General features: G+C 41.1%; 2 protein-coding genes across 5 annotated transcripts in view; both read left to right on the top strand.

Annotated features, from left to right (window-relative positions):
• The window catches only part of lamb2l (laminin, beta 2-like), a 67,830-nt gene extending 48,107 nt beyond the window's left edge, over positions 1 to 19,723 (top strand). For 2 of the 3 annotated variants that reach the window (XM_088916769.1, XM_088916768.1), the window contains exons 18-35: positions 998 to 1,118; positions 1,994 to 2,186; positions 4,185 to 4,328; positions 4,497 to 4,728; positions 5,055 to 5,218; positions 5,953 to 6,180; positions 6,566 to 6,780; positions 7,570 to 7,666; positions 8,137 to 8,509; positions 9,183 to 9,367; positions 9,694 to 9,941; positions 10,687 to 10,893; positions 11,372 to 11,516; positions 11,697 to 11,895; positions 12,487 to 12,628; positions 13,165 to 13,341; positions 14,515 to 14,680; positions 16,131 to 19,723. In XM_088916769.1, the coding sequence (XP_088772895.1) occupies positions 998 to 1,118; positions 1,994 to 2,186; positions 4,185 to 4,328; positions 4,497 to 4,728; positions 5,055 to 5,218; positions 5,953 to 6,180; positions 6,566 to 6,780; positions 7,570 to 7,666; positions 8,137 to 8,509; positions 9,183 to 9,367; positions 9,694 to 9,941; positions 10,687 to 10,893; positions 11,372 to 11,516; positions 11,697 to 11,895; positions 12,487 to 12,628; positions 13,165 to 13,341; positions 14,515 to 14,680; positions 16,131 to 16,270 (3,376 nt within the window). In that variant the 3' untranslated portion in view covers positions 16,271 to 19,723. Of the gene's footprint in view, positions 1 to 997; positions 1,119 to 1,993; positions 2,187 to 4,184; positions 4,329 to 4,496; positions 4,729 to 5,054; positions 5,219 to 5,952; positions 6,181 to 6,565; positions 6,781 to 7,569; positions 7,667 to 8,136; positions 8,510 to 9,182; positions 9,368 to 9,693; positions 9,942 to 10,686; positions 10,894 to 11,371; positions 11,517 to 11,696; positions 11,896 to 12,481; positions 12,629 to 13,164; positions 13,342 to 14,514; positions 14,681 to 16,130 lie in introns of those variants that run through there. The other variant, XM_088916770.1, reaches the window with a different exon arrangement.
• Positions 19,724 to 22,028: 2,305 nt separating this feature from the next.
• The window catches only part of lamb2 (laminin, beta 2 (laminin S)), a 49,919-nt gene continuing 49,084 nt past the window's right edge, over positions 22,029 to 22,863 (top strand). For both annotated transcript variants that reach the window (XM_088916848.1, XM_088916847.1), the window contains exons 1-2: positions 22,029 to 22,169; positions 22,433 to 22,516. In XM_088916848.1, the coding sequence (XP_088772974.1) occupies positions 22,486 to 22,516 (31 nt within the window). In that variant the 5' untranslated portion in view covers positions 22,029 to 22,169; positions 22,433 to 22,485. The remainder of the gene's footprint in view (positions 22,170 to 22,432; positions 22,517 to 22,863) is intronic.

The following is a 22,863-nucleotide window of genomic DNA, read 5'->3' as shown; positions in this document are numbered from 1 at the left end:
TTAGAGCCTTGAGCTGATACACTAGGGTTTGGATTTCAATCAACTTATTTCCCTCAGACTAATCAGGTGCCTAGAAAATGGAAAGAAGCATACTAAAAGGAAAAAAAAGAATGATACGGGCATTCTTTTCTAGCATTAAAAATTCTAATAAGAACTTGAAATCTCTTTCAGATCTGGTGCCTTGTTTGCGTTGCTACATTCTAAATGATGATTGAAGAAGAGCAATTAGAAAATGATTTATTATAAGGGAAGGCATATTAAAGGAAGTAAAAAAAAAATCTTAGATTTCATTTAAGGGTGGGGATAGGGATAGGGTGGGCCTGGGTTAAGAGTCTGTCACAAAAAATAAAGGCTGGCAGGGTCTGTGTGTACTTGTGTAGTCGGTGTGCTTCAATTGTCGCACATTGTCCGCGAGCGCCTGAGCGAGTGTGAGCTTTGTGAAGCTTGTGTCATTGAAAAGGCAGGGCGGATCCCAGAGTCTCTCCCAGGGAGAGAATGGAAACTCCTGTCCTTTTTTTTTTTGCCTGACTTCAACCCACTAGTCCCTGAATTAGGGGCTTTAGCAGTCCCACAGCCACACTGTCTTTTGTGGCAGGGGGGATTGAGAGCGTTGTCAAATCTGATCTTGTCAAAGTAAAACTGAAACACCCAGAATGCCCACTACTGGGATAGCAGGCTATACGACAGGACTAAGTGTATGCTCTAAAAAACCTGCAGCAATGGGATGGAAAAATAAACCATGAAAATCCACACTGTGTAGACCTTAATTAATTCTTCCCATAATTGCCAACAAGAAGCTCTTGGTTCCTGTATGATCGTTATCATTTATTCTTTTGAACCGATGTGTCCCTTCACCAAAACGTAAATTTGAAATATCGACTGCAACCACAATAATCTGATCCTGTTACTGCTTCTGTCCTTGCAGTGAATCACACCGAATGATAGATCCCAAAAAGAGTTCTAAATGTTTGCCCAGTAAAAGTTCCATTTTTTACAGATACGTCAAGATGCCCAGACCGTTTTGCTTCGAGTCAAACAACCGCTATGTTGTAGCAATCCGCTTCCAGCGTCACAGAGCCTCCCAGAGACATCTGACAGCTTTCATACTGGTGGACTCTGTAAGTCAACAGTTCCCACTTTAGAAATAACGATGGTGTAGTTGGTTTTATTTATTAGCATTGATTTTAGTGTGTATGTGTCATACCGTGTCAGTGAACCCTGCATGTGTCCTTGGTCGTATTTGCACTTTCTGAAAGTCTCTTGCTGGATAAGTACATAGGCCTGTTTGAGATGATAGAAGGGCGTCATACCCATTTTGTTCACTTAATTGTTTGAGGACACCAGTGTGGATATTAAACAGCATTATATGCACCTGGATTGTAGCTGGAATACTGCCTTAAAGTTTAATGTATCACTTCTGTAAATTAGTGGATGTTCTTTTATAAAAAATCCAAGTAACCCAAGTTGCCTCTGACATTCCTTCATGATGGAATGTTGCTGCATTTACATTTCCCTAAATATTCTTGTTAGCCTAATAAATACGGAGAAATGTAGGTTGGGTACTTTAAATATGGCTCAAAATTAACTTAATAAAGAATTCGCAGGACAAAATGATTTAAGAGGGAAACAGTGCCCTCTGCCGGTTATGTTTAGGAAAACAACTTGAAAACTCATTTTAGTGCGGCTAGGCTTCTTAAAAAAGCATAAAAAATTATGCTTTAATTCCGTCACCTAAATGGCCAAAATTGTTTTTAATTATTATATAGCATATTTCATTATTATCATAGTACTTTTTATTCCATTTCATAGGTGATCAATTTCATTACATTGCCTCATAGCTTCCCATACAGTAGACACCTTGTGATTGTGCCCGAAGATAGAATCATATAGAATTAGCTTATTAGATGTTATCAGGTCAAGCACTAATGGAAGAAACCCCCAAAAGCAAAGTCATGCTGAGTGGCTTATTTCATTCTTCTGCTCTTTTCACCAGTTGGTTCTGATTCCAAAGTATACTGAGCTGCCGGGTTTTAATGGGAACGACCCAGTGTCAGTTCACCACAGGGAGGAGATGGAGCACTACATGTGCCTGGACTCCTTCATGATGGTGCCCAAGCCCATGCTGGCGGAAATGTGCACCAAACTCCTCTGCAGCATCTCGGCCATCCTGCATGATGGGGCATTACGTGAGTACAGAGTGCGGTCTCCTCCACCAGGAGACTGGGTATCTGTAATGACCGCTGTGATGATGGCTGGAGTGAAGCCGTAAGCCGGGTGTCGTGCATTGGATCCAAGAGCAGGTGGGGGAAACCTGGGAGAACAGGCAAGCAAAAGGCCACTGTAGCAAACAGGCAAAACACAATCTAGATTTATGGTTGTAGCAATTCAATTCAAGCTTTATTGTCCCCTAGGGGAAATTTGTTTTATGACACAGTCAAACACAACACAATGACAAATAAACATCATCAAAAGGGAAGAGAATACAGTAGTGTTACAGGTGATAAGAAACAAGAGACAAGGTGGTTACTTTGCATTGTTTAAGAGTGTGATTGCAGTGGGAATGAAAGATTTCCTGAGTCTGTTGGTTTTACACCTGTGGGCACAGAGGCGTCTCCCAGATGGAAGAAGTGTGAATTCACAATGGAGGAGGTGTGACACACACTCCCTGATGCTTTTGGCTTTCTTAGTCACCCTCTTTTTGTAAAGGATACTTAAATTGATTTGATTATTCCCAATTATTTTGCCACTTATAGTCACTAATTTACCCACCCAGCCTATTACAATTACCAGTAGTTGTTATGTAATCGCCAGCAGCCATATCACCCTGCAACTCACAACTGGCAGCCCACTGAAGCTAAGCAGGCCCTTCAGATGAGATGTAAAACCGAGGTCCTGACACTCTGTGGTCATTAAAAATCCCAGGGCGTTTCTCGAAAAGAGTAGGGGTGTAACCCGGGCTTCCTGGCCAAATTTCCCATTGGCCCTTACCAGTCATGGCCTCCTAATAATCCCCATCTATGAATTGGATTCATTACTCTGCTCTCCTCCCCACTGATAGCTGATGTGTGGTGAGCGTTCTGGCGCACTATGGCTGCAGACGCATCATCCACGTGGTGGAGGGGAGTCCCCATTACCTGTAAGCGCTTTGAGTGGAGTGTCCAGAAAAGTGCTATATAAGTGTAAGCATTTATTATAATTATTATTATTATTATGTTGCCAAACCAGCAAGTGAAGCAGTATGTTAAGACACTTTCAATGAATGATTTGTAGAAAGGTGCAAGAATAGTTTTATCTGCCTTAAAGTAGCTGAGTTTCCTAAGAAAGAAGAGTCTCTGTTGGCCTTTTTTATAGATAGTGTCACAACAATTGTCCCATTTTAGGTTTTTGTCAATGACCAGTCCCAAGTACTTATAGTCATCGACAATTTCAACAGGCTGACCATCAATTATAGCGGGTTGAGGGGGTGTGGTATTTTTCCTAAAATCAATAACCGGTTCCTTTGTTTTTGAAACATTTACTGTAACTTTAGGGAGAACTCGTTGCACAAGTTAGTAGTAGCAGGCAGGGTTGAGAGTCAGGTGACCTGAAATAAAAACATTAAAGGTAAATCCAAAAGGCCGGGTTAAGGCAAGCAAGCAAGGTTTATGTCTGAGGGAATTGCAGTTCAGAAGTACAAGGGAATATCTGGAAGATGGAGTCAAAACAAAGCAGGGTCAATAATCCAAGCACAGCACAAAAGAGGGAACAAGGAATCTAGAGAGCTGCAGAACCCGAGAGGCTCAGAGTAAACACTATCACAGAGCCCAGACCACTGTCAGCTCAAGCCTTGAGTCGCTTGCTCCACCTGAGATGGGGGAGGTCATAATTGACCACAAGAAAAACAGATTTCTCATGTGTAACCACGGCAACAGGCACTGACTGACAGGTGAGTAGAGACATGGCCTGCTGCCACGGTAACAATAGCTTAACCCACAGAGCTCCAGTGGAGCCAGGGTACCAGTACCATTTATCCCGTAAATGCAACAAACCGAAAACAAAAAGTTATTATCTAGAAAGTAATAATACAGTAATAATAACAAAAAGAAACTTTATTTCATACAGCACCTTTAAAAGTAACAACGCAAAGCGCTTTACAGTTAAACGAAAAAAGCTTTATTAAAATAACCTTTTTTTTTGCCTTGCAGCCTGTCAGTGTGACCCCCAGGGCTCCCTCAGCACGGTGTGTGAAAAGGTCGGAGGGCAGTGCCACTGCAAGCCCAATGTGATTGGCCTGCACTGTGACCGATGTGCTCCAGGGACATTTGGTTTTGGCCCTTATGGCTGCATAGGTGAGTGCTGCCCGAAATCTAGTATTTGTGAAACTATGTTCAAACAGCAACTGCTGAAAGACTTGGATTCAGAAGTTTGTCGTGAGATCTGATAGAGGCGATGGAACGGATGAATTATTTGAAGTTACTATTTATCCGGGTCTCTTCTGAAATGCTGTCTCTCTCCAGCCTGTGACTGCCATTCTCATGGGTCGGTCAGCAGCCTGTGTGACCCTCTCTCGGGCCAGTGTCGGTGTCATCACGGAGCCACGGGAAGGCAGTGTGCCAACTGCCACCCCGGGCACTGGGGTTTCCCTAACTGCCGGCCTTGCCAGTGCAACGGGCACTCGGAGAGCTGTGACCCGTCCACGGGAGCCTGCATCAGCTGCAGGGACTACACTGCTGGCGAGCAGTGCGAGGGGTACGTGGAACAAGACGCTGGTGGGAGAGGTGGACAATACAAGCGGGTGTGAGGCGCTCTTGCTCTCCTGACTATCACTAAGCCAATCTTAAAGGGGGTTAAAAGATAAAGAGTTTCTTGGTGTCATCTGTCCACAATAAACTAGTTTTTGTTTGTTTTTTAAAAATAATGTGAAGCCCTGGCATTTTACTGGATTGTTTTCTGAGGCAGTTTTGTGTGCTCTGCAGCTCTGCATTGTAAGGTAAAGCCTCAGAAGGCCTAGATGAACAGTGATGATCCATCTCCTGCAGGAGGAGCCCTCTCTTAACTCAATCTGTGCTCTCCAGGTGTATGAAAGGCTTCTATGGAAACCCTGTTCTGGGCTCTGGGGATCACTGCCGGCCGTGTCCCTGTCCAGGAAACCCAGGGAGTGCTCACTCGAACGGGGAATCCTGTTACGCTGACCCTTCGTCCAACCAAGTCATCTGCAATTGCAAACAAGGATACGCAGGTGAGGATGCAGGGAATATGAGGCCGCTCCCAGAGCATGGACGGAAATTACAGAAAAAGGGGAAGTTATAACAGGTGGCGAGGTGGATAGCTCTGCTGTCTCACAGCTTTTGGGTCCTGGGCTGGGGTGCAGCTTCTGTATGGAGTTAGCATGTCCCCTCCTTGTCCAAGAGGGGTTTCTCAGAGTGCTATTGTTTTCTCCTGTAGCATCCCTCCCTCCCACAAAGATATGCTTTCCAGGTTAATTATCATCTCTGAGCGGACACCCTGGCATCCTGTCCAGACTACAGCCCTGCCTCATGCTGGGTGAGGCTGTGGCTCAGTGCAGCTCCTTAAAAGTAAACTGGTTATTGATATAAATTGAAAATGAATGGAAGGGAGCTTATGAGCTCAAGGTGGAAGAAACAACAATTGTGTGCACAGTAGGGAAAATACCTTCTCATCAGGACTGAAGTGTAGCGTCAATAAGAATGAGTAGCATTCAATAAGAGCACTACGTTCTTCCCACATGGGCCTGTGTCGTGAAGAACATTTAACCACCCAATTTGCAAATGAAAAAATGCCTATTATTTGGTTCGTGAATCTCAATATACAAACTGGATTGATTTAAACTGGATTGATGGTTCATTTTCCCTGCCCACTCATCAAAAAAGCCGCTGCTCATGTTTTGCTGATCTGATCTGAAACCTAAACTCGAAAACCTCCCCCAGGCTGAATCTGTTTTCTCTTCCGCAGGCCCCCGCTGTGACCGATGCGCCTCTGGGTATTTTGGGAACCCAGAGAGAGCTGGTGGAGAGTGTCGGCCTTGCCAGTGCAATGGCAACATCGACACTCTGGACCCGGGCTCGTGTGACCCCCGGACGGGCCAGTGTCTGAAGTGTCTCTACAACACAGATGGACCGACCTGCGGGGAGTGTAGGCCCGGTTACTATGGCAACGCCCTGATACCTCAGAACTGCAGGCGTAAGTTGCAGCTTTTTTTCCCCTTGTTTTCTCCCCTCCTCCCCCCCATCTATTTAATTTTAAAATCTCTAGTCACAGGTGGAAAGATGTTGATGTTGTGGTCTTCGCACAATTTACAGTGGGCATTTTTCTTTAACACTGTTCTAGACCGTAGCAAGGGGGCATTTTCTGTCATGTCTGATGATATTTGTACCTGTGCCTCGTCTTCCTCATGCTTTTTAGAAGTGGAAGCATTTGCCTATGTCTCATCAAGGATCACTTGGGGATCTAGATTGCTTTGTTTCTTTTTACCGGGCTATTCCTTTTGTATACTGGTATTGTAGTCTTGTCTGTATTTCCTCATGGATGCATGTGAAACAATGTTAATGTCCCATCTGCCTTCTAGGCTGCACATGTGCTGCTGTGGGCACCCTGCAGTCTCAATGCCAAGGAGACCTGTGCTACTGTGACAAGAAGACAGGGGCGTGCCCCTGCCGGCCCAGCGTCATTGGGCAGAACTGCGATCAGTGTGCCCCCCAGCACTGGAATTTGGGCAGGGACCTTGGCTGTGAGCCCTGTGCCTGCCACCTCCAACACTCCCTGCGTGCTGACTGCAATATGGTAAAGCAACAGGGGATCACTGTCTCTACAGGCTTACTGCCTCAACGATGGGGAAGCTTTCAAAGCTTTCCAAAAATGTTCATGATTTCTACAGTTTGCGGTAAAAAAATTCAAATCTAACAACAGACAGAGCCCACAGGTGTCCCAGCACAATCCTGGCTTATGCTGGTGACCTTCATTCAGAAAGAAAGTAATACGCAGTATTAAGTAAAAAGTGTAGTATTTGTTTAGAACTTATGGAGAGCCTTCTAATGAAAACCTCAGTAATTCAAAGGATACTCGATTTCCCAGATTTACCACTGAAGATTTTTTAAAAAATGACTTACATAATTCTAATGTCCAGTCTTTTCACATGAAAGACAATGATCTTACTAGCTAAGAAGTGTAAACTACTTGTGGAATGAATTAGGGAGTTATGTACATTTTTAAGCCCCTTCGTTCACAAACAGCACAGGAAAATCATAGGAATTAGAAAAAAGAAGGTCCTTAAGCAGGGAAGTCTAGAGAATTTTTGTAATATTTCTGATTATTTTATTTCACGATTGTGCTGCCTTCCATGTTCCATTACCACTGCCTTTTAACTTTAAGCTCCACATTCTCTATTACAAATGTCACCTTTGTTGGTAAAGAGCTGCGCTACAATTTTTTGTCAGTGTTACAGAAAAGGTACTGCTTAGTTAAATACTGTGTATGTTACCCATACAAAATTTAATATAGTTCCCATTTCTGCTATAACGAGATCTATTTTCTTTGTTTTTTGTGTTTCTTGGAATTCCAACCATTCTCCAGTTTTCCGGACAATGTCACTGCCGGCCTGGGTTTGGAGGACGAGTGTGTTCTGAGTGCCAGGAGGATTACTGGGGAGACCCCACCACAGAGTGCAAAGGTACCCCTGGATGCAGCTGCTAACCCATTCATATTCAACAGATACTATCACCGATGGGGATTTTGTTATCATACTGACCTTAACTGTATATCACAAATGCAGAATCGCACAGAGAAACAAAACGCAGTTTAAAAGCATGCCGTGCACTGTTCCTGGTGACATTCAGGTGGAACACTTCCGTATTGAGTGAAGGAGTTCGAAGCCGGGAGTGCTCTTTCACTGCAGGTTGTTTGCTTATCTCCAGTTGCACCAGGAAAGATCCAGTCCGTCTGAAAACATGATCTTAATCATTTCCAGGTCCGATAACTCCAGTGGCCAGTCACTGCTGCAGTAATGACATTTCCCTTTAGTTTTTCCCCTTATAGATGTTCCTTAAGCTCTAGGCTGTTGCACCTGAAGCAGAGTTTGCAATCAAGGAAACTGACCTATCTCTGTCAGTTCTTAGTACAGTTCTTCTCCTCTGTGCCCAGAGTGCAGCTGCGACCCCTTCGGCGCCGAGATCTCCCAGTGCGACCGACAGACAGGGCGCTGCCAGTGTAGGGAGGGGGCGACGGGTCCGCGCTGTGACCAGTGCTCCCGCGGCTTCACTGGGAACTTCCCCAAGTGTGTGCGCTGCCACCCCTGCTTCGACCAGTGGGACGGGGTGGTGTCCCGCATGTGGGCGGAGCTGGAGCGCGTTCGGGAGCAGGTGAAGAAGATCCAGACCACCGGGATCACCTCCAGCCTCAATGACGCCCGCATTCGGGACCTGGAGAAGAAGCTGGAAAACATTCAGAGCCTTATTGATGACAGGGCTGCTGAGAAGATCTACCCCCTGGTCAAGCAGTATGCTGATGACTTGAGGTAAGGCCAGTGCCACCTGGCTTAAGCAGCCTCTGTGGTCTCATCTCTTTGATGTGTGGGCATCGAGAAAGACAGTTGCAAGGGGGAGAGGGAATGATTCTGCATCTCTTCTCTTCTTGTCTTCCTTATTATGTATCATCTCAATATTTTAACACCTTGTGGATTGAACATGGAGTTACTGGAGTTCATGTCCACCCATCCATTTTTGAACCCCTTCTTTTTATAAATAGAAGTTAACTAATTTGAAATGTGAAATTCTGCAATAATTTTGAAAAAAGGTCTGTTTTTGATGTAAAAGTTGATATGTAGTTTCTTGAGTTCTGATACATGGATCTTACAATGATGAAAAATTATTGTATCTTATGGCTGTACAGTATTTATTTCATGATTCTTCTTCTAAAATCAATGGGCTTCCTCTCACATCAAATGCCAACAGTTAAGAAATACTAACTCTATATTAGACCTAATGCTTGTGTATACTAAAAACTTGACAAATGTTAAGAAATAAATCAATTCAGAGTAGAGTAGAGAGAGTATGTCTGGTTGATTTTGCTACCTAAAAATATTATTTTTCATTTTAGTATTGGTTTATTTGCCTGATTCTTTATGAAAAACTCTCAGGTTCTGTAGGTTCTGACTGAAGCTTCACTTGTTTCCCTCTGTCCTTTGCTAGGGCAGCGATAGACAACACAGATGTGAGGTTGATGGGCATTTTTGGAGACCTGAACAGCACCATGCAGAAAGACAGGAAGCAGCTCCAGAGCCTGGATCTCCTGGAGACAGATCTCAGGGATCTCAACAGCACAGTGGCCAAGCTCCGACACAGACTGGAGAGCCTTATCACTGCTGGGATCACTGGTAACTCTCTGATATATGTCTAAGAGCCTGCCCATATGACTAGACTTATCACGGCCTACTCTACCTTCGAATTTTGCTGTTCTGCCTCCAATCTACACAACAAAGCAAGCTACGCTCTTTCCACTTCTTAAAACAACAGAAGCAAAATTGGTGACTTCCATTCTGGTTCCTTTATCTTTTCATCTAGTTCTAACCATTTGCTGTCATCTGAAATGAAAGTGATGTTTCATCTTTATTCTTGGAGTAAAGCTTTTTGCTTTTCCTAACATCTTTAGTCTATGTTTCTCTCTGATAGCTCTAATTTTATTATTTTACTTGCTTCCCAGAGCAATTTGAGGAGGTCCGTAAGTACTACAAGGAGTCTCTGGGTGCAGAGAAAAGATGCAATGGCTCAGTTTCTGGCCCTGGCAGTCCTGTGGGACAGTCACAGGAAACAAGACGACAGGCTGAGGACCTCATGAAGAAACAAGCAGACAAATTCCAGCGCACAATGGCAGCCCATAAAAAATCCCTGAAAGAGCTGCAGGACAAAAGCAAAGACATGAACAAGAAGGTCCATCAACTTAGCCGAAAGGTACTGTATGTTAACACACCATTACTGTGTTAGAAGAAGTATCAGGGGCCCTTCGTTAATAATAAACATCTAAGGACTCCTGCTTGTTTCTTGTAAATATGTAGAATCTATTGGTAAATAAAATCAAATTACTACCAACAGTATGTCATGGACTGAGTCCCCAATTTTGCTATTAAGAGCCTATTCTTGGCCCCAAGATTAATCCTATAGTCCCCAAGACAGTAATGAAGGATACTGTAGGCTGATGTGTCAGTAAGGAAGGGGCAGGTGAGCTCTGAGCAATATGCCCATGAATTCACCACAAACATCGACAAGTGTCTGTGCTGTAACCCCTGCATCAACCAGTGGGGTTAACAGTGGCATGAGCAGGACCCGGTGTAGGACTGCATGAATATGATTCTTCTGATCTGAGACCTTACAGCTTCAATCTTTCCATCATCTAAAATTTGGAGTAGAAGCTGGATAATTTCAGAAGCCTGTCGATGACCAGGGCACTTAGAGAGTTACCCACTGGTCACCCAGTATACATATACAGTAGGTCCCACAGGCTACACTGTCCAAGGGTAATAAAATAATTCTAGTAGAGTGTTCAATTGCAGAAGCAAAGTATAATCAAAATGTACCAAACATTTCATCATATACAAACCCATGCTTCTTGATGATAACATCCATATCATGTTTTCAGATGTGGTGTAGAAATCAAGAAAAAACAATAAGCTAGTTCTTTTAAACTTTCCTCTTACAGGTCTGTGGAAGCACCAGTGGGCAAGAGAGCTGCACAGACAGCATGTGTGGGGGTGCCGGTTGCCGTGACGAGCAGGGTCAGCTGAAGTGCGGTGGGGTTACCTGTAATGGAACTGTGGGCACTTCTGTGAGAACTCTGAAGCTGGTCAATGACATCGCTGCCAACATGTCCACTGCCAGCGATGAGCTTCAGAACGTCGCAAAGAAGGTCTGTTTCCCCTGTTCTGTTTACACACGACGGCCTCTGCAGCATTAATATTGGGCGTACGAAAATCATTTTGGAAACGCTTCTTGAAAAGACTTTTAACCTTCTTGAAAAGCCCTCTGCTTTTCCTAGCCACAATTTCAAAAGGGTTAAGAACAGAAAGCATTTCAGTATTATTGTTACTTCAGCAATCTAAAGATAAATGTGTTCATATGCTTTGGTTGGTCATAAATTAGTTTAACACATGAAGTTTTTCGAAAGACAGAGTAAGCTGCAAATGCATAGCCACCTGTTCTTTCACAAGAACATACTGATCCCAAAATGACATATTGTCCTACAGAAACTCCACATTGGTGGGTACGACAGAAGTCCTGTTGAATCTGATCTCATCACCATGCAGGGTACATACTGTACCTGCAAACTTCATGCTCTTTTTTTTTTGGAGTGAACAGGAACTAAACTGTAGTGCTGATTTCTACAGCTGCAGGACATTGAGATGCTGATGCAGGAAGTAAAAACCCAGGCAAAGGGGGCATTGGAAAAAGCTCGGAAAAATAAGGAGGACTTTGTGAACTCCAATAAGAAGCTTAAAGAATTCATCCAGAAGATCAGAGATTTCCTGACTGGTTAGTGCACCTTCTTGTTTTACATCTACAGTATATGTGAGTGTCGCAGTGTGTTTCAGTGCATTTTTTGAGAATCATTTGTCTGTACTGAGCTGACGTATCAACAGAGAATGAGGAGTATCGAAGCTTGTGCAGGTGCTGCTCAGTGGATTCCTCACATGTCCTTCCTTGGTGCTTCAGAGGAAGGAGCTGATCCAGGGAGCATTGAGCTGGTGGCCCAGCAGGTGCTGGCCATCTCGCTGCCCGTCAATGGAGCCAACATTGCCCGGGAGATCAAGGACAGCATCGCCAACCTGACCAACGTGGAGAGAGTCTTCAACACCACCTCCCAGCAGCTTCGAATCGTGGAGGAGCTCCTGCAAAATGCTCGTGATGCAAAGTAAGAGTACGATCCAGTAGCTACCTTGCTTGTTTGCAGTTTCTTCTCTAATGGGGGTTTGAAAAACACTAGCTCCTTCCATCATTAAAGCAGCAGATTCTTCCTTAAGGTTTTATGGGTGAAAGAATGTGTTTTATTCATCTTGGTTATATGTTTCATGCAAGCTTTTGTTGCTATTAAATGGGAATTGTCATTGAAGAAACTGCAAATGTGAGCATTCAAAAAAGTGGGTTAAATGTGCGTACCCAAACTTTTCCTTAAATATTTTTAATTTGGCGTTGAGTGCCAACCTTTCCTTTTTTAAAAAATCCATTTTGCTGCGCAAACTCACTTTATAAGTTATATGCAGTCAATAGGTCCGTAATGCTAGATTCAAGTGGAATTTTTAAATTATTCAGTGGACTTTACGTGGGTCACTTTGTAAGAAAGATGTCATGCTGTTGGTACTGTCATACTGTTAGACAGGAAGCGGACAGCTCTACACCCACATGTTCCACTCATAACTTGCCAGTTTTCCTTTAAACGCTGGAGTGTCTCCACTCATTCAGAATAAAAATTCCAAGTAGATGTCCTCTTGCTTTCTGAGCACAGGACCCGGGCAGAAGGAGTGAAGGGGCTTGTCAATGAGACGAAGATGACATTAGACGATGCCAAGACAGCAGCAGAGTCAGCAGAGAAAGCTCTCAGAAAGGCCCAGAAGAACATCAACAGTGTACAAAATGCCACAGACTTGGTAAAACATCTGTGTTTTCTCACTAAACTCACTAAAGTGCCACAATTGATTTTAAGTTTTACTACTGGCTTTTGTACAAATTCTACCACTAAAGCAGAAAAAAAATGTGTTTAGCTTCCTTTGAAGCATTATGAAAAATAAGGCAATAAATATGAGATATCTAACACTTATTGCTAGATTATTTATAACAGCCTGCATCTCAAAAACCCCTTTATACCAGGAATCTAATCTCCATTCCCCCATTAGCCTCAGGACTCAGGACTGTTTGGATTGCACCTGAATAGGATTCTCATGGTAGATAATGTCCTTACCTTGAACTTCATAGCCAGCAGCTACTGTATTAGCTTGGTAATGTATTTCATTTGGTAGCTTACCCAACAACAGAAATATTTTCACATCCAAAATTGTGGTGTTATATTCTAAATTCCTTCAAGGCACAGACAAGAAAGGGACATACTCAATATATCTGATTGTCTTTGTACAATAGTTGACAACGCTTGCTCCATTTTCACCACCTTTCTGTCGCACTTTCACAGGTGAAGAATAAGCTCCAAGGCATTGACAGCAACCACATGGATGCCATGACACGACTGCAAGACCTGTCGAAGCAGGTGGAGGCTCTGCAGGAGAAGACAGGGCAGAACCGAGAGCTGGCCCAGAAAGCGAAAGCTCAGTCAGAAAATGCCACACAGACTGCGGAGGGGCTGGACGAGGTGGGTCTGCCAGGACGTTGCTTGCTGTGCAAGCTTCATGACACAGCATGAGCTTTAGCTGGGCAGCACATACCCCAGCATGCCAGTGATGGATTTCAAGGGTTCATATAGTACATCAGCCTTACTGTATTTGATATTTGTTTTCATTTTACAGTACATCACCCTTGTGTGTCTTTTATTTCATTTTCTAGTAGTTCTCACACAATACTTCAGATAGGAACAGTACAGTATGTGGCATTTACCCGTGCTGTTCAGTTGTTTATAATGGTGATTAATTGGACAAATCCCTCTTCCTGAAAAGCACTCTCCCTCGATTACTGAAGGTGCCAAGGCCTTGAGGTCCATTGATGAAGTAGTGCACACTAGAAGCTGTGCTACACTGGTGCGTGGCTGCAGCTGTTTCCCTCAGATTAATCCTTGTACTGTACATGTCAAAATTCATACAGTACTGCACAACAAATAAAAAGTAAAAGATGATATAAATATTGTATTAACATGTCCTTTCCAGTCCTCACTGAAAATATTCTTGCATGAAATCCTCATGGCATCTTTATGCAGCAGAATACCTATTAGCCAGCATTAATTTTCAAATTTAATCCTGTTAACAACATTTCCTCGTTTAATTTTGGTAACAACAGCTTGTATACAGTAGATGCCCTTGAAAAATGCCCATTCATTGTTTTTTTTTCAGATTTGACATTTTCTGTTGTGTGAACACATTGTTAGACAATGGTTAGAGCTAACAAATGTTGAGAAATGTAGAAAAGCCTGTGTATAAAGATGAAACAGCAGTTCTTTGCATCATAAAACTGTTTTCACTAACAAACCCAGATGCCAAATGACAGAATGGCAAGACATTAAACCCTTAGTCCATTATGGGTAGATTTGATTAGCCTGTGGTCTGCTTAGGTTAGCTTGAGCCATTAGCTATCTCTGAGAGTGTTTGTTTTACTTTGGACACAAGCTCATCTGAATGCAGTCCATCAGCACAGGGGGAAATAGAACAGGTGACTGGAGGTAAAAAATTGAGAACTGAAGTTATCCTGGGTCAGAGTGGGGCTGCATTTGGGCATCCGGTTTAAGAAAGACTGAAATCTCCAAACCGATGTGTAAAGGGTGAAAATGATTTCTGAATATGAAGTGACATTAATGTTGTGGTATCGTATCTAACAGGAGATGGAAAATGTGGAGCAGAAATTTAAAGAGCTTCAGAAAAAAGTGGATGGTATGAACGGAGGAAGTGGAGCCATTGATGATATCGACAAGAAACTGAAAGATATCAAGAAAGATGCTGAGGACCTCCTCAATAAAGCCAACAATGGCATGACCGCACTAGATGGTATGTGGACATAATTTTCAGTTCTTAAGAGGGTCAGGTTTTCAAAAATTCAAACTATTGCAGAGAGATGTACAGTAAATACCCAGTTTAAAGAAGTGTCTACACCTTATGGTCATGAGAAGAATTGTGTAGTCTCTTTTACTTAGGCCAGTCGTTGTTCTGTTTGATGTTTCTTTCTGTCTCTTCAGGTATTTCATTCAAGCAGATAATATCTAGGGAAAGTGACAGACGTGTATTAAAAGCTTCAGTTGCCTCTGATGCTTCAGTTTTATTTTGCTGCCGAATACAGAAAAACAAACTCAGAAGCTAAGAAAGTCTGGGTCTGGTCAGTAGTAGATGGGAGAGCACTAAGGACAACTATGTTGTTGCTGTACATGATAGGTGTCATAGGTGACACTCTTCCCTGAAGAGCAGAATGTTGAAGCCAATGGTGACCACTTTGGTGACCAGGGACGACACGAATGTCAGATAACAACCCATTTCTCATTCTGACCTATTGATCTCTTTTTGCTAAAATGTTTAGGACCCATCTTGTCATCATGTTTCTGATTAGCTTGAAGTTCTCTGTGAGTTTCTGTGCAAGCAGCAAAGGTTGTATTGTTAAGCTTGAAGTTCTCTTTGAGTTTCTGTGCAAGTAGCAAAGGTTATATTGTTACAATAATGTACTGTAAAATGTACTGTCTTTTGGATTCAATATTAAACCATGATCCTGTCAAATCAGTCATCAAAGACCCCAAGGTACCGCCTGTAAAAAAAGAGGTATCACCTCTGGTGTCTAGGCTAACATTCACTCTGGGCTTGAACCATTCTAGCCTACCTGAAATTCCTCCTTAATTCAGTTGGTGAAACACCATCTTACTTTAACACTGTGCTGTATGGTGGGACCGCTGATGTACAATGGCCTTCATGCTTCACCCAAATAGGTGGATGAAGTGGATCCCTCTTGTATGTAAAGCCATTTGGGATCCTTTGAGATCAAAAATGTTATGTCCATTATATGAAGTATATTATTAGAAAAAAAAGATCCTGTTTTTAAATGTGCTTAGTGTTTAAATTAACATAACCCCCATCTTGTATATCATGACTTAATGAACTACTTCCTTTTTTGAAGAACATTTCTGCCAGGTAGACTTCAGCATTAAAGCCAGTTATCAGTTATCTGCATACGTTAAGAAAGACAGGTGGATTGAAACACTGGTAGCAGTAAGAAATGTAGACCTGGCAGGTAGCTGTGTAAAAGTTTTGAAAAGTATTGATGATAAAAGGGCCAATGGCCTTAAGGGTCCTATTTTGCAGGCACTTTCACGTGATGCCTTTGCATTCGGGCGGGTTGACACTATGGAGAACGGATGACAGTCTCTCGTATTTCTCTGGTGTGATGTTTCCATGTTTTTAGAACGAGTCACTCTTGGACTTTCACTCAGTGCAGGATTTCTCTTGTTCCACCTAGATCTCGAAAAGAGGTTTCGGAGCAATGAGAAGAGGATGCAGGAGCAAAGGGATGAACTGGCTGATCTGGAGCGGAATGTCACCAACATCAGAGACATTATACGTGAACACGTGACACAGTACAACACCTGCATTTTATAAGTGATCTTCAAATCCGACACTTATTTAGATTTACTGACACTTCTTGAGGTCTTATTTAGACCTCAGCCTCTGATTCTTGTTTAAAGAGCAGCTCCAGAGCTCAAAGGCAAGGCTACTGAGAGGCCTTTTTTTCCCATGTTACTTTTGATTTTCTAGATGTGAAGAAATGTACCTTGAGTATGTATTAAATATGTTCAAAACTGCACGCAAACAAACTACAAATTTGGCCTTTGAAACCAGATTGAATCTCCAGTGAGTTGATTGGGTTTTTTTTGTTAACGAAAGGAACCATCAACACAGTGTCCTCCCTAGATGTGACCTTTAGGATGAAGAAGTAATCTAACCTGCTTCCCCTGATGCCCAGAAAACTGCAGACACGGGCAATGTTGTGGAGATTTGCAAGACAAAATGTATCTTTGTAGCCCTATAACTGTATAAATGTGACACTTATGTTTAAAGAACTAACATAAAAGGGATTTTTATTGTTTTTTGATCACTTATTGACAGTATGATATTGAGTGTAGAATTCCTTTTTATGCTTAAAATGACCATTATTGAGTAGAACATTGTATTAAAGAATATCTCTAAAAAACAAGGATGGAAAAACTTGACAGACAAACAAATCGTGTTCTGCTCAAAAATGTAACAATTGATGAGAGTGATTGTTTGCTAGAGTTAATTTAGACTAAAAGAGTGCTAAAAATCCAAGACTCCCACAGTCAGCACTTATGGCCATAATGAATAATATTTATCGGTTAAAAATAATGGGCTCTGTATTCAAAACACTCAGGGACAGATATACCAATGTATTGAGCCTTTTTTACAAGCCATAAGCCTTTTACAAATGAGTGAAATGTACTGAACAAAAACAATTTTAAGAAACCTTGTGTGAAGATGTTTGGTCTTTGCAGCTAAACCATTAATGACTCATTGATTCTGGATAGTCCCGTTAGAAGTATCAAAAATGTGATTTGTGCAAGTGAGGTTTGTCAAATGAGTAGGTGAGGTGTATTAAAGCTACTGGCAGTTAAAAAAATAATTCAGGTGTTTGTTAAGAACTTTGGAAAGTACTTCTTATCACCATCAGCAAATCTTTAACAACAATGTGGTAAAAAACACTCTTCCCAAAACTTGACCGCTATAATTGTAGAAAGATAACATCATCATCAATGTGAATAATAGGATGAGAATTGAAAGTGTATGTCATATCATACACTTACCATATCCTTTTGTAGTTATACAAAGCCCAGATAAGGAACAGGAGTTGAATGTTCTAAAATACAGCCTGGAGCCTCTAACCCAGAGAAGCTGGGCCATGTTTCTCTCAGTGGCCTGTAGTAGTAGATGTGGAAGTCTGGCACATTCCACTCTGTGTTTCCCTGTGCCTCATCTGCAGCCTCATCTACGATGATGAAGGTGTATATTTCCAGTTTTCCTTTACACAGTTTTCCCTGATTAGTGAGTGCAATGGATGGCACACATGTGCTACTACTCCTCTAGATAATTCTAAGCACATATATAGAATGACCTGCTAGCATGTACTGTAATTTAAAGATAACAATTACAAATGTCATTCATCTTGAGTTACTCCATGACTTATTTATTCCTAAGAATAAGAATAGCTGCATTTCTAACCAGCTGATGGGAGAGACAGAATAGTATGGAATCTCTAGCTACTCTTTAATAAAATTGATTTTTTTCCTTCCTTCCTCATCACTCGTGCCAGTATATGGCTGTGGTGAGACAGACTGGGAGATTGCTCCCTGAACAGTCTTGTTTGTACTCCACACTATAACTACTACTCAAACCCAGACAGGAGCAGAGTAGTAGGCTATGCATGTCAGACCATCCTGGTTACCCACAGGTACCATGATTTATTTGGAGAGCTGGTGCAAAACTCATGCGATGCTTTGTTTGCTAATATGTTGCAACAGATCGGTATATTGAGGCTCTTCTCATTAATAAATGTACTGTAAGTATAGAGGATGTCATGTTTAGTTTTTGAATTGTCATGGCACAAACACAGACTGCACTATGTTTGGTCTGCAAATGGCCCTTAAGTGCTTAGATATTTGAAGCAATACAGTTTTAGCTGCCTAAGTGTTTTGAATATAAGAACTCACTGACTTTATAAAGCTTTGAATAACATATTTTTTCGAGATTTCAAACAAATTGGGACTACATTGGTTGGTTCTGTAACTAATAATCTGTTGATGTAAATGACGTGTGAGATGTGAGAGACTCAGATCTTTCCTGTTTTTGATTCTTTGTTTTGATGCTTATCTAATGCTTAACTACCTATGTACTTGAGATAAAATGCATAAAACTAGCCCATTTGTTGCCTGCTGAAAATATGGTAGGTTTGCTATTAAATATTACTTTTGTGTTCTTCACTGCACTTTTTAAGAAACGAGCATTTTTGAAAATAAAAAAACAAAATCTTTGCTTTCTGCCAGATTTTCAGCATCGTAATGCTGTAATTTTGTACTAGATACTTTTTTAAATGTTTTTTTATTCCAAACAGGTAAATATATTTTAAAATCATTAGAAGATACCTACAGTATAAAGTAGATCAGGGGTCTTAAAGTATGTTTCTATAATTTGAAAATATCCTTGGTCAGTATTTTCAGGCATTTTCTCTATTAAAGTCCATTAACCCCTTACCCATGATAGAAACAATAAATAAGTATCTGCGCCTATTTTAAATGTGCAAATTCCTTCTCACATTACATTATTGCAGTCCTTAATAAACCCAATGGTTTGCACAAAGTGTCTTTCTGCCTTTGGTAAAGTGCAGAAATATATGTCATTTGATGGAATAAGCTCAGGTGTAATAATCATGATACCTTGACAATTATGATACAGAATACTGTATATAATTTAAAAGTTAAATAGATATCTGATAACTAAATATATAGTGTCCTTTAAAACAGCAATTGTATAGTTAGGAGTGAGAGGACGAATTTTGAAGTGCTATATACCATGCCCAAGCCTGTTTAAAATATGTCACAAATTTGGCTTCAGAAATGTATTGCAAAGACCGGAATATAACACCACACTTTTCTGATTGTACTGTTATCTATACCTTTGCTTTTTCCTTTGTCCAAAAGCCTGTGAGTTCATGTTACAAAGCTGCTATTAAGTGATATGGTAGAGGATAGACTGATACTTAGTTCTAAAGAAGAGAGTTTCTCAGTGGTCATTTTGGGGCACTTGATTAGTTTCTGGTGCCAACTTACCCGGTAGAAAATTGGGTACTGCTTTAGCTGTTGAGGACTCTTGAGAAGAGATTGTAGAGCTGTATGAGTGAGATGGAAATGCCTCCAATACAAAGAAAAAGAATCTCAGTTTTGTATATTCTCATATATGTCTGTCTATTACATTTGTGCATGAATCCTCAGTTCTTGTCATTGACAGAGAAACGTATAAACAATAAACATGCATTTGATACAAGGTTTTATTGTTTGGGTTTTCTGCATCATGAAAGATTTTTCTTCTTGGCATTTGTCAAAGTGGTGTGTGCGTTACTGCAGCTGCCTCCCAGCTGCTAGATTTGATTCCAGACAAGGGTACCTTCTGTGTGGAGTTTGCATGGTCCCTCTTAGTTTGCATGCATTTTCTGTAGGTGCTCCAGTTTTCTCCCAAATTTCTAAATTGTTTGTGAGCCCAGCAATTGCCTGCGGCCTAATCTAAGGTGTACTGCAGGATTACAAGTCAAAGATCAAGGTTTAGAGATGAAAAACAAGAAAACTTGTGTGTGCCAGCAGTACAAGACCTGCAAGTTTCATTAATCTAGAAATAACCTTTAGTGGTCTGCTATTGGTGCTGTTTCTTGTTTAGTCCACCAGAGTGCATCAGATACTCTAGCTGTTCAATCAAGAATCAGCAAATTCTCAGTGATGTGTTGAATATAATTCTTTGAAGATTTTTTTAAAAATCAGCTGGTGTAATTTATGGGTTACAGTTCATTCTTCAATTAATTACAGTTAATAACTTCAATTTATTACTTGTGTGTTAATTTTTATGTTAATGTCATATAATTTAGACAATTCAGAGTTGATGGACACTGAGCTGTTTTAATTGTTTGGAAATAACATTGTCAAGTTCTTATAGAACTAGTTTTTTTTTCGTTCTAAGTACAACAGAGCTAAACCGTTCCTAAATAAGTTTTTTGGGATTCTCTATTTCTTTGTAAAAGCAAACCACAGCTTGATTGAGAAACGGATCAGAAGCAAAAGATTGTTTTTAATTTGTGTCTCCAGATAACTTGGTCATGAAATATTATTAAGGTGCATGCCATGTTTCGATTGCTTTCCAGGATAGGATCAGGCTCCCCTGGGATCCTATGCTGGATGAAGTGGTAAGAAAATGGGTGGATTCCTGTGGGCATTGGTTTACTGTAAATGATTATGAATATTGTACAGTACATATTTTACAGTAACAGCTTCTTAAATGCCAGAGGGTGACTGGGGACATGACCAGTTCTGCAATTACACTATTTTGCTGCTGATTAAGTTTGCGTCATACACAAATCCCCCAGGTGAACTAGTGATCCTGTGTGTTTTAGTATTCTGATTTTTTTGATCAACATTTCCGACATCACTAAACGAAGCTGTGCTTTTATAAGACTCAAATCAATGTGATAGAATGTGTGTACACAGTCACTGGCCAAAAAAGAATAGCCAGAAAACCAAAAAAAAAATTAACACCCAGGAACAGCTTTCTTAGCTGTTGAACGCCGATGTTTTTTCTTGGATTTCTGACGGATGTCAACTTGCTAAACCGCTGTCATTGAAAGGTTTCACCATCTCTTTTGCGTGCTATTCCTGATCCACACTATGCAAGCATTGGAAATGCTAATAGTTATTTTAAACCAATTAGAGATTTTCAAAATCAATGTGTGCTGCCTGTGTGCGATATGGGTGGCACAAATAATAGCCTATCGTGTAATACTTACAGTACATACTGATGGGGGAAAGACAGAACGAAGAAAATGTATATTTAACCTATCAGAACTGGATACCTTCAAGCTATTTTTAAGAACATAAACTACGTATGTTTTTGACAGAATAGTTCAATAGGCTGTGTATGGCTGACCCAAATACTGTTTTCTCCCTCTTTAGGCGCTGTACCTGTTACTGGGCAGGAGGTGGGGAACAGCTTATTCATTATGACGATGAAAAGGGAAGGGAGGCGCATTGGTGTTGGAAATGCGGGAGTTCGGAACCCGACAGGAAAGGTAGTTCCGAAATACTGACGTGGAGCTTTTGTAAGCAGACAGAAAACTGAAGACCTAGGGCTCCGTGAAATTGCCTCCCACCCACCTCTGACACATACTGTACAGTACAAACCTGGAATCACATCTATACAAGCATAATATACACATTAAACTGTATGAGAACAAGTTAAATAATCAAAAGTGAAGATTCCCGGATTATCATCACAATGCATCTTGGTTAAACTTCCAATAGAATTTTCCCCAATTCTATTTTCAGAATTTTCAGATTTTCTACAGTCCCTCCCAACATACAGTACGTAATCTGTTTGGTCCCAAAATATATCAATGAGAAAGTAAAACTAACATGTAATGTACTATATAACTGCTTTAATTCATTGCCTGCTTTCCCACTTGCTAGATTTGTACCTTTGAACGAGTGCTGCGCTATTACCCGCAGAACTCTAGGAGCAAATAGTGCAGTTCAGCGTGTGACAGGGAGCACACAAGATCAGTCTCTTTTTAGCGAGGTTCATTCCTGAACAACGCCGCTCCGCTGCACAGTTTCCATGTTGCAAGTTTTGGCTCAGAAGTTTTGTCAAAGAGTTTGACTCACTTCAAGTAACACAGCAATCTGCTTCACTTCAGTACAGATGAAAGTTTGTGAGTTATCACGGCCCCCGGGTAAGTAAAGAAAAGTAACAGTTTTGTACATTACTCTGAATACTAAGCAACGCAGTTATTGCTTTACGGAACAAATTGTGTCTTCTCCCTCTCTAGCTTCCGTAGTCATTTTCCTTTACTTTTTTTTCCCAGTTGTAATACAGAATATTAAATTGCATACTATTTCAATCGAGGGCATAATCTAGAGGTTGAGTACGAATAACAATGAACAATGATGAGCTGTTCTCGCTCTTTCATAATTGATTTGCAACTTTCAATTTCAGGTTGAACAGAGAAAACAAAAGAACGGTTCTGATAACGCATCGCGGAGGTCAGAATGATGAAGCAGATGCTGTTACTTTTGTGTGGTAAGTGATACAATCATCAGAAAAATAAATACTATGCAGTTACAGAATCTTTTTAGATGTTATGCGCCAATTATATATGAGTTCGTTTTTTTACATATTTCCTTGCTTATCGAGAGCAGTCTCTTGATCATGGTATTGTTTTATGCGCATGATGGAAAAAAGTTTTCATCTTGTTGAGCTGCGTGCTTTGATAGTAAGCGCTTGTTCCCACGGCATGCAAGACCTTTTTATATTAGGCTTTGCATACTGTAAGAACGTTAAAGCAGTATTGCTATACGACACCTTTAAAATCTTGCTTTTAGGTCTTGGTAATTTAACGCGGAACAGATCCATTTTCTCTGGTGTCT

Source organism: Atractosteus spatula, chromosome 5 (assembly GCF_055471065.1).
Source record: "Atractosteus spatula isolate fAtrSpa1 chromosome 5, fAtrSpa1.hap1, whole genome shotgun sequence".
Taxonomy (NCBI): Eukaryota; Metazoa; Chordata; class Actinopteri; order Semionotiformes; family Lepisosteidae; genus Atractosteus; species Atractosteus spatula.
Note: the sequence above shows the minus strand (reverse complement) of the source record. Positions and strands in the feature narration are given on the sequence as shown.